At 46.1% G+C, this 13689-nt stretch overlaps 1 protein-coding gene across 2 annotated transcripts in view; it reads left to right on the forward strand.

Moving 5' to 3' along the window:
• DDX31 (DEAD-box helicase 31) overlaps positions 1-13689 on the forward strand; it is a 66587-nt gene that overhangs the window by 43646 nt on the left and 9252 nt on the right. For both annotated transcript variants that reach the window (XM_054007957.1, XM_054007958.1), the window contains 2 exons: positions 1338-1449; positions 5727-5907. In XM_054007957.1, the coding sequence (XP_053863932.1) occupies positions 1338-1449; positions 5727-5907 (293 nt within the window). The remainder of the gene's footprint in view (positions 1-1337; positions 1450-5726; positions 5908-13689) is intronic.

A 13689-nucleotide genomic window follows, 5' to 3' on the forward strand; every position in this document is an offset into this window, starting at 1 on the left:
TATGCCCTTCTCATTAATTTTAAACAGTTAAAACACAGGAAAAAGAGAAAAAGTTTTCATTATTAAAGTGCTTTACTTTTTAATAACAGAGGATTCTGTCCGCCAGGGGAAAGGGCAACCTCGCTAATTTCACATTCATATTAAAAAACGCTGGGAAGGTGACACTCGATGCCGCCTGTGAGGCTTAACAAAAGAAAAAGTGGAGAGGGTGGGGAGGGGAGAGAAAAAAAGTTTTATGTTTCACGTCAGTAGAAACTTGATAATGACAATGACAAATGTCCGCTTTGGTGAGGTGGCTCCACTTCTGGCATATTAAATCCTTGCATGGACCCTCGACTGCGAAATAGCTCATCAGATTAGTTATTGTTAATAATTCAGTTCTCCACGGGTGTAAGCAGACATGATGGCATTTAAGTCAGCCTTGCACCCTGTATCACCAGGAGTGAATTTGGTCTGCTGTGCTTTGTAGCTTGGAGATTATATAGAGACCTTTTCCCCCGAAAATCCAGTAAAATGACTAGAGCCCCTTGTCTACCGTGCACAGATGCAATACATGGGACAATGGTTCACGCATGGGAAAATGCAGAGACGTCATTGCATAAAGGAGCTCTCTGGAAGGAAGTGGAGAGGGCGCTTAGGGTGCAGGAAGGAAAAGATTGTTCATGGTCTAGGAAGGCGGTAGGCCAAGAGTGGAAGAAAGAAGTGGAGAGAACAGCTTGGATGGAGGCTCCTGGGAAGTAGATGGGAATGAAAAAGAAAGTGTAGGGAGAGGAAGATCAGTGAAGATGAGAATAAGGAGCAGGAAGTTGATAGGGAATGAGAGAGAACGAATGTAGGTGGTTTAATTCATTGTCCTAGGGCAGGACTGGTTATATGGATTGTTTGATTGATTGATTGATTTACTCCCGGTCTTACTTAGAATAACATCATTCTAAAACACAAGAGAAAACTGGGCCCAGTGGTGTCAGTCTGGAGTAACTCCACTGATCTGAATGGAGTTTCTCCGGGCTGACTCTGCTGTAATCAAGATTGGAAGCTGAATCGGTGAATCCAAAGTGGCTGCTAGCAGGAGAGGGGGGAAAATATATGTGATAGGTGTTAGAAAACACAAAATTAAACCTGATTTGCTCCCTTCACAAAGCAGTGCTCACTGGTTGCTTTGACTTTAACATCTTTATCTATACATATTTTTTTCCCTAGTAATATTGAGAGGATTACCCTCGTTGGCCCTGGGGTGGTTACTGTGTGATTTTACTGTTATTAAATCTATTCTAAACTGCTTCATTATTCCTGACTCAAACTCTGTCTTTCCTCTAATCCTCCCACCGCCCTCCTAGAAATCCCGTGGCACGAACCCCCAGGAAGTGCGGGAACGGGCGACGGTCTTGCAGACGGAATTTGAAAATTATGTGCACTCCGGAGAGGGAACTGTCCAGTGGGCAAAGAAAGGTCAGTAGGTTTCTTTAAACTTATTACTGAATGGCTGATACAAACGGCAAGGGTTCCCCTCTGATGAGGTGGGCTTTGGGGGAAAGGCCTAGCAGAAGCATTCTCTAGCGGAAGTGTCTCTAAGGGGGGTTGAAATGGACGCAGAAGGCTTTATAATGATATTAAATGTTAATTTCTTGCTTTCATGTATTTCATACAAATGAAGTTCAGTCTTGGCTTTCATTAGGATTTGCATCTAGGGAGCTCTGACCCAGTCACGTGAGTGTCTAGGTTATGTGTTACAAGGGGAAGGTCAGAGGCAAGAGGCTAATCTCATCCTGGTTGTAACTGCATTGAATCCATTGTTTACACCAGGGATACATTTGACCCATTGAGACAATGTCTTGGAAGAGATGCCTAGCAGCCCTCGGCCAAGGATATATTTCGTGTGTGTGTGTGTGTGTGTGTGTGTGTGTGTAAGCCACAGTAGCAGAGGAAGCACAATTGCTGATAACTACAATTATTATTTAATCTTTATGTACAAATCTGCAGTTTCATCTTCTGTCTTTGCCAAGTAGGATCTGTAAAGTGTGGCACAGAGCAATACAGTGAGTTTTTACCATCTATACTTAGATTTGAGAATATGCCAGTGGGACAGGAGGCAAGAGATTGCATCTGCTCTGGGGGGAAATTACCATGGGAGTGGCCAGAGATCCTGTACTGATGCACTGCCTCCTGGCAGAAACCAAAGGGATGGGACAATATGAACTGATACAGCCCTCCTGTTCTACAAGGCTGATCTGGGGCACAGGGAATGTACATGCAAAAACAAAATACCTGTTGTGAAAACAGTGTCCAAGGCAAATTACTAACTGTTACTCAAACTTAATATTGGATGCCCTTTCGAGGACCCCAGTCCTGCACCCAAGGAACTGAACCATCTATGCTCTAGGGTAATATAGAACTAGATTATTTTCCTTTGAACCTTCTTCCTTCCATCTCACTTCACCTCCTGGTCAATTTCTTCCCATCCCACTCAGTTAGGAGCTAAATACTGCTGTCCTAACTTCAGTAGAATTCCCATTGACTTCAGTGCAGAACTTCCCATTGACTTCTAAGAGAGCAGGGTTCTTTATGAATTCACTGTATATTGAATTATTAACAATCTGAATCATTCTTACCAAAACAAAAAACCCACAATAAAAGTGAAATACTTTCCTTGTGGATGGTAATGTCTGCCAGAAAAGATCATTCCATTTCAAGGTACAAATAAAGAAAGTGATCAGAGAGCACCGTCTTGTAACGGTACATGCTGGGGAGGGAGAAGATGCTCCCGATATATCATGTAAATTCAGGATTCAAGGCTGTTGTATTAAATTTAAGACAAATGGCTAGGTCTGTTGCCAAGAGAGCAGAGGTGCTATTTTCTGAATGTCGTGCTAGCTTCTTGAGTAAGGACATAGTGAAGGAATCGTGTTTAGTAATAGATCTTCCTGCCCTAATCTAATCTGTACATTTCAAATGGCATGCATCAAGATGATGATGAGCAAGGAACTGGGAGTTGGAATTCTAGGGTTCTGGTCCTAGCTTTGACCTTGGGCATGTCATAGAATAGCTCTCTGCCTCGTTTTCACCTTTAAATTCTTGCATCACTCCTCTGGAGGCCTGGGAGGCTCAATTCAGTCATGTTTTAAAGCGTTTTGAGCTCTTTGGATGGAAGGTGCTAGAGACTTGCGAAATATAATAGCCAAACCTCGCTGTTGTGGACGTTGCTATGAACTGCTTGATTGATGCTATAGTACTTTTATGGTTTTTAACCAAGTATCTCAAAACTCATTACAAACACAAGGGCCAAACCTTCCTCCCTGATCAAATTCTTGCTCCTAACCCACTAGGCTTCTTAACACTCCAGTGAGTGTCCCCTGTTATCCCCATTTTACAGCGGAGGAAACTCCGAGGCCGAGAGCCATTCCATGACTTAGGCCTGGTCTACACTGGGGGGGTGTCGATGTAAGATACGCAACTTCAGCTACGGGAATACCGTAGCTGAAGTCGACGTATCTTATTCCGACTTACCTCCCGTCCTCACGGCGCGGGATTGATGGCCGCGGCTCTCCCATCTACTCCGCTGCTGCCGCTCGCTCCGGTGGAGTTCCGGAGTCGACAGGGAGCGCGTCTCGACGAGACGCGATATATCGATCCCCGATAAATCGATTGCTACCCGCCGATACGGCGGGTAGTCTGGACGTACCCTTACAAGTGGTCATGCAGAGTCAGCAGAAGGGCTGGGAGTAGAATCCAATAGTCCTGGGGCCTAGTGCCCTGCTCACGTCTCCAGACCATGCTACCTGTAATACACTGTGACAAAAGGAAACAACTGAATGGGCTTGAGTCTTGTACAAAACAGATCCATGTCTGTGCCGGCACAGTGTAACTCTATACACACACTCTTGTTGCTGAGCTACATGCTGAGGACTTTTGATGGCTGCTGTGGGGAAATGCGTCCAGAATGTCATGAAATGTTGAAACATGATGCAGCCACTGTTTGTCTTGAACCAGGGCTGCCCGCCCCCCTTCTCCTGTTCCACTATCTGCATATGCAAATTTTCCATCACCGACTGGCTTCCATAGACTCCCTTCTTCCTCCCCTTCCAAGCCAAGAATCATGAATAATTAACATTGCAGCTGGCTTTTGCCTTCATGGCAGACGATCCGTTGGACACCATGCCAGCAGTGCATTTGTTTCCCTTTTCTGCTTTTTCTGACCTAGTCAGTGGTAACGTCCAGGATTTGAGTACAGGCTGCTTCCGAAAACATTGGCTTCCCAAGGTCTTGGGATCCAAGCATTTTGAGTGCTGTAAGGGGCTTTATAGCTTTGATGGGAGTGAAATAGCCAGCGGACCAGATTCTGAGCTGATGCAAGTGGGTGCATCTGCCATAGAATTTTTCATGGGAGTTGCACCTTACAGCAGGAGTGAATTTAACCCAATAGCTTTAGAGAGAGCGAGCGAGCAGCAGCATTTGGATTTTGAGAGCATTCAAGCTGGGTCCTTATTGCTCTTGGTGTCTTATCGAGGGCCCCTCCAGCAGACTGGGCATTTGAAATGTTAAGCATCCTCTCCGAAAATACTGATCCTTCGTTCAGCTATCCCTAAAAGACTCCCAATAGGAAATCAGGGGAGGGGTGCGAAGGATTCACCTGAGTTTCTTCTCATCGATTGGGAAAAGGCGTTCGCTTTACTCAGTAAACAGAGCTTTGATGGATTCCCAGGGTCCTTCCAGGAGCTGAGCTGTTAAAATGACATTTTTATTACTGTTCATAAACTCCAAGCTCCTGCTGCTGCTGAGAGATTAGATTTAAGCTGTGGGCAAACTTGCTGGTCCAGTGGCTCAACAAGCAAGGGCATGGGAGGTTCGAGTTTAGAGCTTGCTGCTGTCGGGGCTGTGAGAGGGGGGCTGTAGGTGCAGGTCTGAATGGGAGCAGCGAATGGGAGATTTAGTGAGCCGAGCAGGGGATTTTGGGAGACGAGGGTGAGCCTCAGTCAAAGAGTGTCCCAATAGCAGAGAGGAAAGCTGCAGCCTGAAGTGTGGGTGCGGTTAGCATTCTGGGATGGCCACAGGTGTGGTTCGCAGTGTTGCCATTCATGAGGCTTGTCCTTAGAGCAGTAAGATCTGAGGAAGGCATTAGAGGGGTAAAGACTCGAAGGAAATGTACATGCTACTGAGTTTTTTTTCCCTTTTAAAAGGTGAGCTCTGTTCTCAGCCTGGTGATGAAACGGAAAATCCATGTGTCTCTCAGGTATTTCTAAGGGACTAGGTGGTGACTGGCAAAGAATTTATTGGTTGCTGGGATTGTGGTACCGGAGGAGTCTGCCCCCGACCCTCCTCACAACCCCTTCTCTGCCTCTCTTCATCCCACTGCCTTCCTGTCTTCCTCTTTCTACTTCCCCTTTTTCCCCTCTCTAAGCTTCTACCGGACAAAGTCACCAGCTCAGTTCCTAAGCAGGTTGAAGACCACCATCCTGTCGGACAAGGGGGCAGTGTTTAGAAGAGGCAGACCTGTATCTTCATGTCGCTTCTTTTCTGCTCCTGACCTCTCTCCTCACAACTTTCCTCCTCCCACAGGATTGCACTAATACTTCACGTATTTTTAATATCCCAACCATTTCTAGAGCTGATATCCAGGGTATCACAAATGGCTAGGCAACGTCCTTTCAGCTGAAACAGGCAGGATGGAGCAGGTTTAAAAAAAATCCATAATGTGGTGGAAAGAATAACTCTTTCTCTGTCCTTCGCAGCACTGCAGTCTTTCCTTCGCTCCTACACCACCTACCCCAAGACCCTGAAGCACATCTTCCACATCAAATCCCTCCACCTGGGCCATGTGGCCAAGAGCTTTGGGCTGAGAGACGCCCCTCAGAACCTCAGCGCCTCCATGGCTGCCAGTCCAGGAAAGAAAACCAAACTGAAACCAAAAAGGTAGGAAGGTGCACCTCTCGGGAGCCAGGGCCACGTCATGAGCATGTTGTTTTGACCCCTGGTTTGAATGTTTTCTACCAATGGGGCTGCGAAATAATGGGAGAAAACTGGGATAAATTGAGGAACAGAAAGATGGAGATAAGGACGCAAAAACCACCTGCCCCTCTGGGTCCACTCTTTCTACTGTCAACACAATATCCCACCATCCAATCAGTCAGGAGCCTCCCCCAGGAGAGAGAAAAGAAAAAAGCCTGATAGCTTCTGTTTGCAGTGGAAAGAGCTACTTCAAGAGGGCTAGCATTTTTTGTTTGCCCTATTGACTTCTGCTTTAATAACAGCCATCTTCCTCTTTACACGCTGTGCTGGGGTCTGGGGTCATGGAGAGGCCCTAGGGTTTTGAATGACTTGCTACCCAAAAGTCACTCGCGAGACTGTGGGATATAGTGGGTGGCTCTTAGGAAAAGCATTACCTGCTCTGAAAGGAGGGCGACTCGTCTGAGGACTTCATTTGGCCATTAGATAACCTGACAGTGCTACTGAGTGCCCACATTGAGTAGACGATACACTGTGCCTCTGGCCAGTTGTTAAGAGGCAGAATTTCTGTGCCAAGCATCTTTGGGGACACATCCACACACCCACACACTGTACAGTGACACCACACACACCTGCCTACAAGGCTTAACCATGTCACATCTGCCCGGCGCTGAGCTGCATTGAGACGTGGCCGTGTGGCATGTTTCCCCATGAATCTGCTAATGAGCATGCAGGGGGGGAGAGGTGCTGTTTCATTTGGCCTGTTCAGGTCTCTGCCTCTCTGATCCATTTCTTTAAATGAACACGCTTTCCCCCTTTCAGATTAACAGATTCTATTCCAAAATAAATCCTTGTGTGTTCACTGCGCAAAGCTATTCGCGTCTGCTGCGTGATCCAAAGGGCATTGGCAAAACTGGAGTTGGTCTATGGATGTGTATCAATGTAGCCTGGCCTTCTGTAATGTCACTGCTGCACATGAGACCTGGACAAGAGAGCGACCTTGAAACCTGATGTGGGAGAGTGGGCATGCCACCGAGGTGAACTGCCTGGAATGTGGACAGATAAGAGAGAGCAGTGTTTAACCAAACGAACCTCATAAATACAAACAGTGCTTCTGGCTCATCTAATGATCCTGAACATAGGACTGGGAGCCAGGAAATTCTGGCTGTGATACTGGTTTGTTTGATTAGGCAAGGTATGTGATTTCTCTGTGCCTCAGTTTTCCGCCATGCTAATTGCAGTGTATACTTAATTAGTTTATTTTCCCAAAGCCTTGATTAGTCCTAAGTGTTATTTTGATTAGCTTTATTACTATCACGGCTGAACTGGGTGTTTGAGTGGGAGCTCAGTCTTTTAAAAAAAAAAAAAAAAAAATTTTAATTACTTTGTATTTTGGCTTTCAGTAAATATCAACTTTTCTGAGTTCAGTTTAGAAGCATGAAGATGCTCCTGTGTGGATCAGCAACTCTGCACCTGGTAGCTCTGAGTTTGCTGCAGTTGTTCTATTTCTATTTTCTGGGCACTTGTTACCTCTGTGAAAACACCATCTCCAATTGGCCTTTTAAACAGAAAGGTTGTGGTTTGATTGGGAGTTCCCCCCCCCCCCTTTGAAGAATTCATGTGAGGAGGAAATCAACGTGCCAAAAGTGTGTGTGTCGGGGGTTGGAGGGGCGGGCAGGCAGGGGGAACGGTATACAAAGGATGCTGTGAACATTCCAGGACACAGTGCAGAACGTGACAAATTTCACAACTTGGAATCTTTCTCTCCCATTGACAGTTATTTGGTCTCCCACTGCTGCCATGCTCTGGCACCTCCTAGAGCAGTGGTTCTCAACTTCTTTACCATTGCGGGCCACATCCAATACTACCTGTATGGCCCTGAGGATGTCACATGGGAGGCATTCTCTGTGCTGATTGGGCTGCAAACAGCCCATGGGCCGCAGGCTGAGAACCACTGTTCCAGAGGCTCACTACCCCCTTCTCCCTCCCTAAGGTATGTTCTCTGGGACACGGCCCTTCGCTCTAAATGTTTGCAAGAGATAATAGTTTTCACTTGAACTGATTCCTGAAGAGTATCCCCAAGTCAGCGGGGTGCTTAGAGCAATTGCTTTGCATGTTACTTTTTATACAGTGCAAATACTACGTTCCACAATAGACCTTCCCAGGCTGGCCTCTGGGCATTCAGAAGCTGAGACCATCGCTTTCCCACATGTTCAGAAATAATTCTCCTGTAGCATCTCCCCAACCTACTTTAATGTAGTCTCTCCTGGCTGGTATTCTGCGTTGGACGGGGGAGCACTGGCATCGAAGGCATGGTGAGGAGATGAACGCTTTCACTTTCCATTTTTTATGAAGTGACTCTCCTGCTCATTAGCAGTGAGGCTGCATTAGCAAACAGTTATATCCCGGCTCAGCCACTGCAACCTCCTCCTCTCTGGCCTCGGCAAATGCAGCCTCCTCTCCCCCAGTTGCTGCTGCAGAAAGGGTCTTCCTGGCTCGCTTTGAGACCATAGCACTCCCTCTTTGCGCCCTCCACTGGCTCCCCCTTTTCCACCGCATCAAGCACAAACGACTGGTCTTCACTTTTAAGGCCTTTCATGGCGTATTCCCATCCCATTTCTCCTTTATTCTGTCCTACAGAAATGTAAACTCCCACCTCCATTCTGCCAGAGATGCCTACACTGATTGCCTATTTTTCGGATTTCCCAGCAAGCGGTGTCGGTGCTTTCCCCCATGCACTGTCCCTGACACATTCAAGGAGCTCCCTGAATCTGCAGGGCATTCTCCTCCCTGGCACCTCTCCGTAGAACCCATCGAGACCTACAAAACACTTGACGGTGGTTAGGCAGCGGGTGTGCTGCGACCGTTGCTTATCACTATCGTCGCACTGTTACCTTGCGTTCCTCTCATCTGTTTGTCATATCCGCTTCTCACCTTAAACCTAGACTGTAACCTCTTCTGGGCAGGGGCCATCTGCTTGCTACATGTTTGCATAGCACCTAGCATTACTGGCCTCTCAGCACTACTGCAGTGTAAGTAACACATCGTCAAAGCAGAGGAATGGAATTCAGAACTCCTAGAAGTTCTGTTCCCTTATCTGCTACTGTGCAGCCTTGGGTGTGTCACCAAACTCACATTTCCAACGTTCGGCACATAAACAACAGGTCTGATTGTCCGAGGTTCTGAGTACTCCCAATACCCAGTGACTTCAGCTGTGAAAATCAGGCCGCTGAAGTGGTTTCATACGAATTTAGGTGTCTGACTTTAGGCACGCAGGACCAGACGCCTACCTGGTGTAAATAGGCCCAGCAACATAGGAAGCCTTAGGAGTTATGCCCAGTTACACCAGCTGAGAATCTAGCCCACCAGATTTGAAAATGTTGACCGTAGCGTCTCCGTGTCACAGCTGGTAAAATGAGGATGATGCTGGTGAGACGGTTGTGAGGCTTAATTAATATTGGTAAAGTTCTTTATAAATCTGATGATCGCAAAATGTTACTTGTCACTTACAGCTAACGATGTTCTTGGGCCAGATCCCCAGAGGTGGCCCGCATCTGCACTTCCTCCGTTCATCTTCTTTCGGGATTTGCTCCTTTACCATTACACTAGCAATCCCACTGTTCCTACCCCGGGCAGTGCCTCATTGGTGCTAGTGCAACTGCAGGAAATTAAGGCAAATCCTGGTATAGACAAGTCTTAGTGGTTAAACTACAACCAGGGCTTTAAACACTCCAGACTTTCAGCGAGTTAGAATCAATAACTAGACCAATAGTTGTTTGTCAGCAAATCCAGAGTTGCACAGACCTATTGCATTGCCTCTGGGTTTAGTTACGGGCTCATCCTGTAAGGCAGACTGGGCTGATGAAGCCTCTCCTGGGTTTGCTGGTGAAGGTTGAATTTGTCTGGCAGACTGGGGAAGAATGGATCAGCCACCCCTGCTTTTTAGAGAGCTGGCTGCAATTTGTGGTTGATCAGACCCAGACAGCTCTGGCTCATCCAGTGCTTTATGCATTCCCACCCCTGCCGTCTGCCGCACACAAAGCCCGTTCTTCCCAAAAAGGTCTGCAAAGGCCCGGTCTGTATACAGGTCTTGTATGGTATATTTAGGTTGGTTAGGGGAGTGATTTTTTTTTCCCAAACTGTTTTATGGTTCTACTTATGCAACCCCTTCTGAGCACTTAAGTTACACTGGTGTAAAGGTGCCTTTAATAACTTATTCCCCTTCCCTTACATACATAAGCTATAAGCTCCTTTATACCAGTATTGCTGCATCCACACTAGGGCCTGGTCTATACTGGGGGGGGGAGTGGGGACTGACCTAAGATACGCAAGTTCAGCTACGAGAATAGTGTAGCTGAAGTCGACGTATCTTAGATCGACTTATTTCGCATCCTCACAGCGCGGAGTCGACTGCTGCCACTCCCCCATCAACTCCGCTTCCGTGGAGTACAGGAGTTGACGGCAGAGAGATCAGGGATCGATATATCGCGTCTACACTAGACGCGATAAATCGATCCCTGATAGATCGATCACTACCTGCCGATCCAGCGGGTAGTGTAGACGTACCCTTAGGGATTCATACCACTATAGTTGAAGTGGTACAACTTTTGTGTGTAGACGGGGCCTAATTTGGGCTGTCTCGGTTCTTGTATGACCAACCTGAGACACAGTGGGCTTGGTTTTCAGCAGCGCGGAGCCCCCATAGCTCTCATTAACTTGCAGTGTTGTGGGGGCTCGGCACCTCTGAAAATCAGACTGTTGGTGTTTCCAGTTGATCCCACACAAATGAAGGCCCTTCCGCTTGGAAAGGAGGCAATATTGGTGCCATGGTCCTGCTCAGGAGCCACAGCAGAGGACTCGCTCCCAGTAATCGCTTGCCACTAAAATGTAGCTGTGTTTAAAAGGCAGAAAGTCTCTCTTCGTTAATAAACGTCTGTTGGACTCTTTCTGTGTAGTGGTTGCTGCAGACTCATATTAGCAAGCGTTGGCCGTGCATTTCAAGTACTACTCCACATAATGGTTTGTAGGCCTGTGACATCTCCAGCTCATGCACAGACACTGCAAAAAGCAAGGGGGGAGGGAAAGGAGATGCTGGGGAGAGAAGAAGGGGAAAAAAAAAAAAAAAGTTGGAGACAGCATTGTCCTTGCTTTGAGAAGCCACCGGGGATCAGCCGGGGCTCTGCCTCCTGCTTCAGCTGACCCTCGCCAGCAGATGGGCAACAGGACGGGAATGCCCTTGTGAGCCAGGGATTTAACAGGGCTTTATTTAGGGAAGAATAGCCTGCTTAGCCGATAAAGAGCATGTAAGATGGTATGGGGCGGGCTTTGATGTCTTGCTGGCCCAGTGGGGAGCCAAGTGATGACTGACAGCAGTGTGTCACAGGATTACTCGGCCCCTGACAATGCCTCTCTCTGTTCCTGTGATGTTGCTACTCTGTTACAGCTACTTTTTCTGTTGTTATGTGCCTCTTTAGGTGGCATTCCTCCTCCCCAAGCCTCCCATCCCATTAGAGTACAGACAGGCTGAAGATACAGTAGGTAGCATGAGGCAGTGGGGAGGCGTTAGAACAAATGGCCTAAGAGTGGCTCGAACGCTCATGTGCACATGGATTTGTATAATTGCAGGTCAGGGAAAGTGAGCAGGCTTTGCACAGGCCGGTCACGGCTCAGACTCCAGATTTCAAAACTTGGGGCAGCTGGAAAATAAAGACTCCACAAAATAACCCAGAGTTGCCGTGTACAATAATTGTTGTTCTGTGCAGAATCTTGTTTTATAATTAACTTTTTCTCTGTGTGTATGAGAGAGAGAGAGAGAGGCTATATTAGAATTCATAGTGAAAAGAATAGTGAATATAGGTTCAAATTCTGCTCTCAGTTACATCAGTGTAAATCCAGAGAAACTCTTTTAATTTCTGTAGCGTTATTCTGGATTTACACTGGTGTAACTGAAATCAGAATTTGGCCTTTGATTTTTTTTTTTTTAATTACTTGTAAAATGCAGGCTTGAAATAATAGCAGCACAGTCATTGAACAGACTTTCTTTTTCATAGTGTTTATCATGTGATACTGCAAGCATTGGTTGTCATATGGTAATTATACATTGTGTCCAAACACCCGATATCTTTTTAGTAGTCTGCAAACCAAAGCCCCATCTCTCACCACCTGCGTGGAGAATAAAGAACAAACAGCCCAGAGAAAAAGAAAGAAAGAGAAATAAAATGCAGGGGAGAGGGTCATTAAACGGACAAAGACAAGGTTGTTTTTTTTTTCATTTTTTCAAATATCCTTCCTTAATCATCCTTAGAGAGACCAGGTAGAAAAGCCAAAAACTGACAACATGGCAGCCAGATGTTTGTTTTGTTGTAAATGCTGAAATGTTGTATCACACTCTTTTTATCCTGAATACACACATTTGTTTTCTCTGTCTCTTACGCTTGCTAGTACTCTTCATAAATTGTTTGGTATAAACTGAATAGCCCCTTAACAATACCATTCTTTTCAAGACTTCTTTCTGAAGATAGAATGTTGTATTAAAATAATCACTCAGGATCTTCTTGGAAGGTGAAATGCAACATTTATTTAGCAGTTGTATAGGAGGAGATGGCGGTTTTCTCTCCTGTCAAAGACGGTGGAACTCTGTGACCTCAATGACATCATGTGGCAAAAACTTACCGAGATTGAAAGAAGGATTGGATGTTTATATGGTTAATAGGAATAGCTAGAGTTGTTATAATTAATGCATCCCCTCCACCCACCCAAAAAAAAAAAGTTTTGGAAGGGGAAAATACCTAACACTTTAAGGTTTAAGCCAGTCTCTGTTAGGGATCTGATGAGACCTTTATGGGGGGAGGAAGGGCAGATTACATCCCATCTGTCTATTGAGGGGTCCTTACACCTTCTCTGAAGCAGCTGGTGCTGGCCACTGTCTGAGACAGTACACTGAACTAGATGGACCTCGGGTCTGATCCACTCTGGCAGTTCCCATGTTCCTTTGTGCCTGAATGCTGTTCCAGAGCCATCCAGTTATTTTCTCTGTGTGAGGGGTGGTACGTGGGATAATCAGGATGGGGAGTGCTGCTGCTTGATTGCCAAGCTGGACTGGGAATTCTCTGCTCCTCTGAAGTCATTTTTCAGTTACAAAAGCACAAAGAAATCTTGGGAACCACCAACTTCTAAGTCAATTACAATGATTCCATTTCACATTAAAGGCTGATATTTGAATATTGTCTCTTTTCTGGGAGGGGAGGAAAGGGGATGTTAAAATAAGGAATAGAACATAAAGTAACAAATGCAGAGTTATAAAGAACATAGGACTTACCCGATCAGCCCACTAGTCTGTGTTGCCTGCCTCACAGGGTCTTTATGAGGCTTAATTTAATTAATGGTTCTAAAACACCTTGAGCAAAGTGTCATCACCAAGGCCTTTGGCAGTGTCCATTAATTGTTGCTTCAGGGAAAGGGAAGAGGTGTCACCTTGTAGTTAAGGCACTGGGATGTGGTTCCAGAGATCAAAGTTCAGTTTGCAGATTTCCTATATGGTCTTGCTAAGTCAAGTCACATCATCTCTCTGTGCCCCCGTTCCCCATCAGTAAAATGAAGATGATAATCCCTCACAGAGGTGATGTGAGGATAAATGCATTCATGAATTTGATGCACCCAGGTATTACAGTGGGGCTATCTAAGTAGCTAGCGAGGTAGAAAGGTTTAAAAGCTCTTCTTTAGATGACAAGCTTTTTAGTGCAGAGGTCA

This window comes from Malaclemys terrapin, chromosome 17 (genome assembly GCF_027887155.1).
Source record: "Malaclemys terrapin pileata isolate rMalTer1 chromosome 17, rMalTer1.hap1, whole genome shotgun sequence".
Classification (NCBI taxonomy): Eukaryota; Metazoa; Chordata; order Testudines; family Emydidae; genus Malaclemys; species Malaclemys terrapin.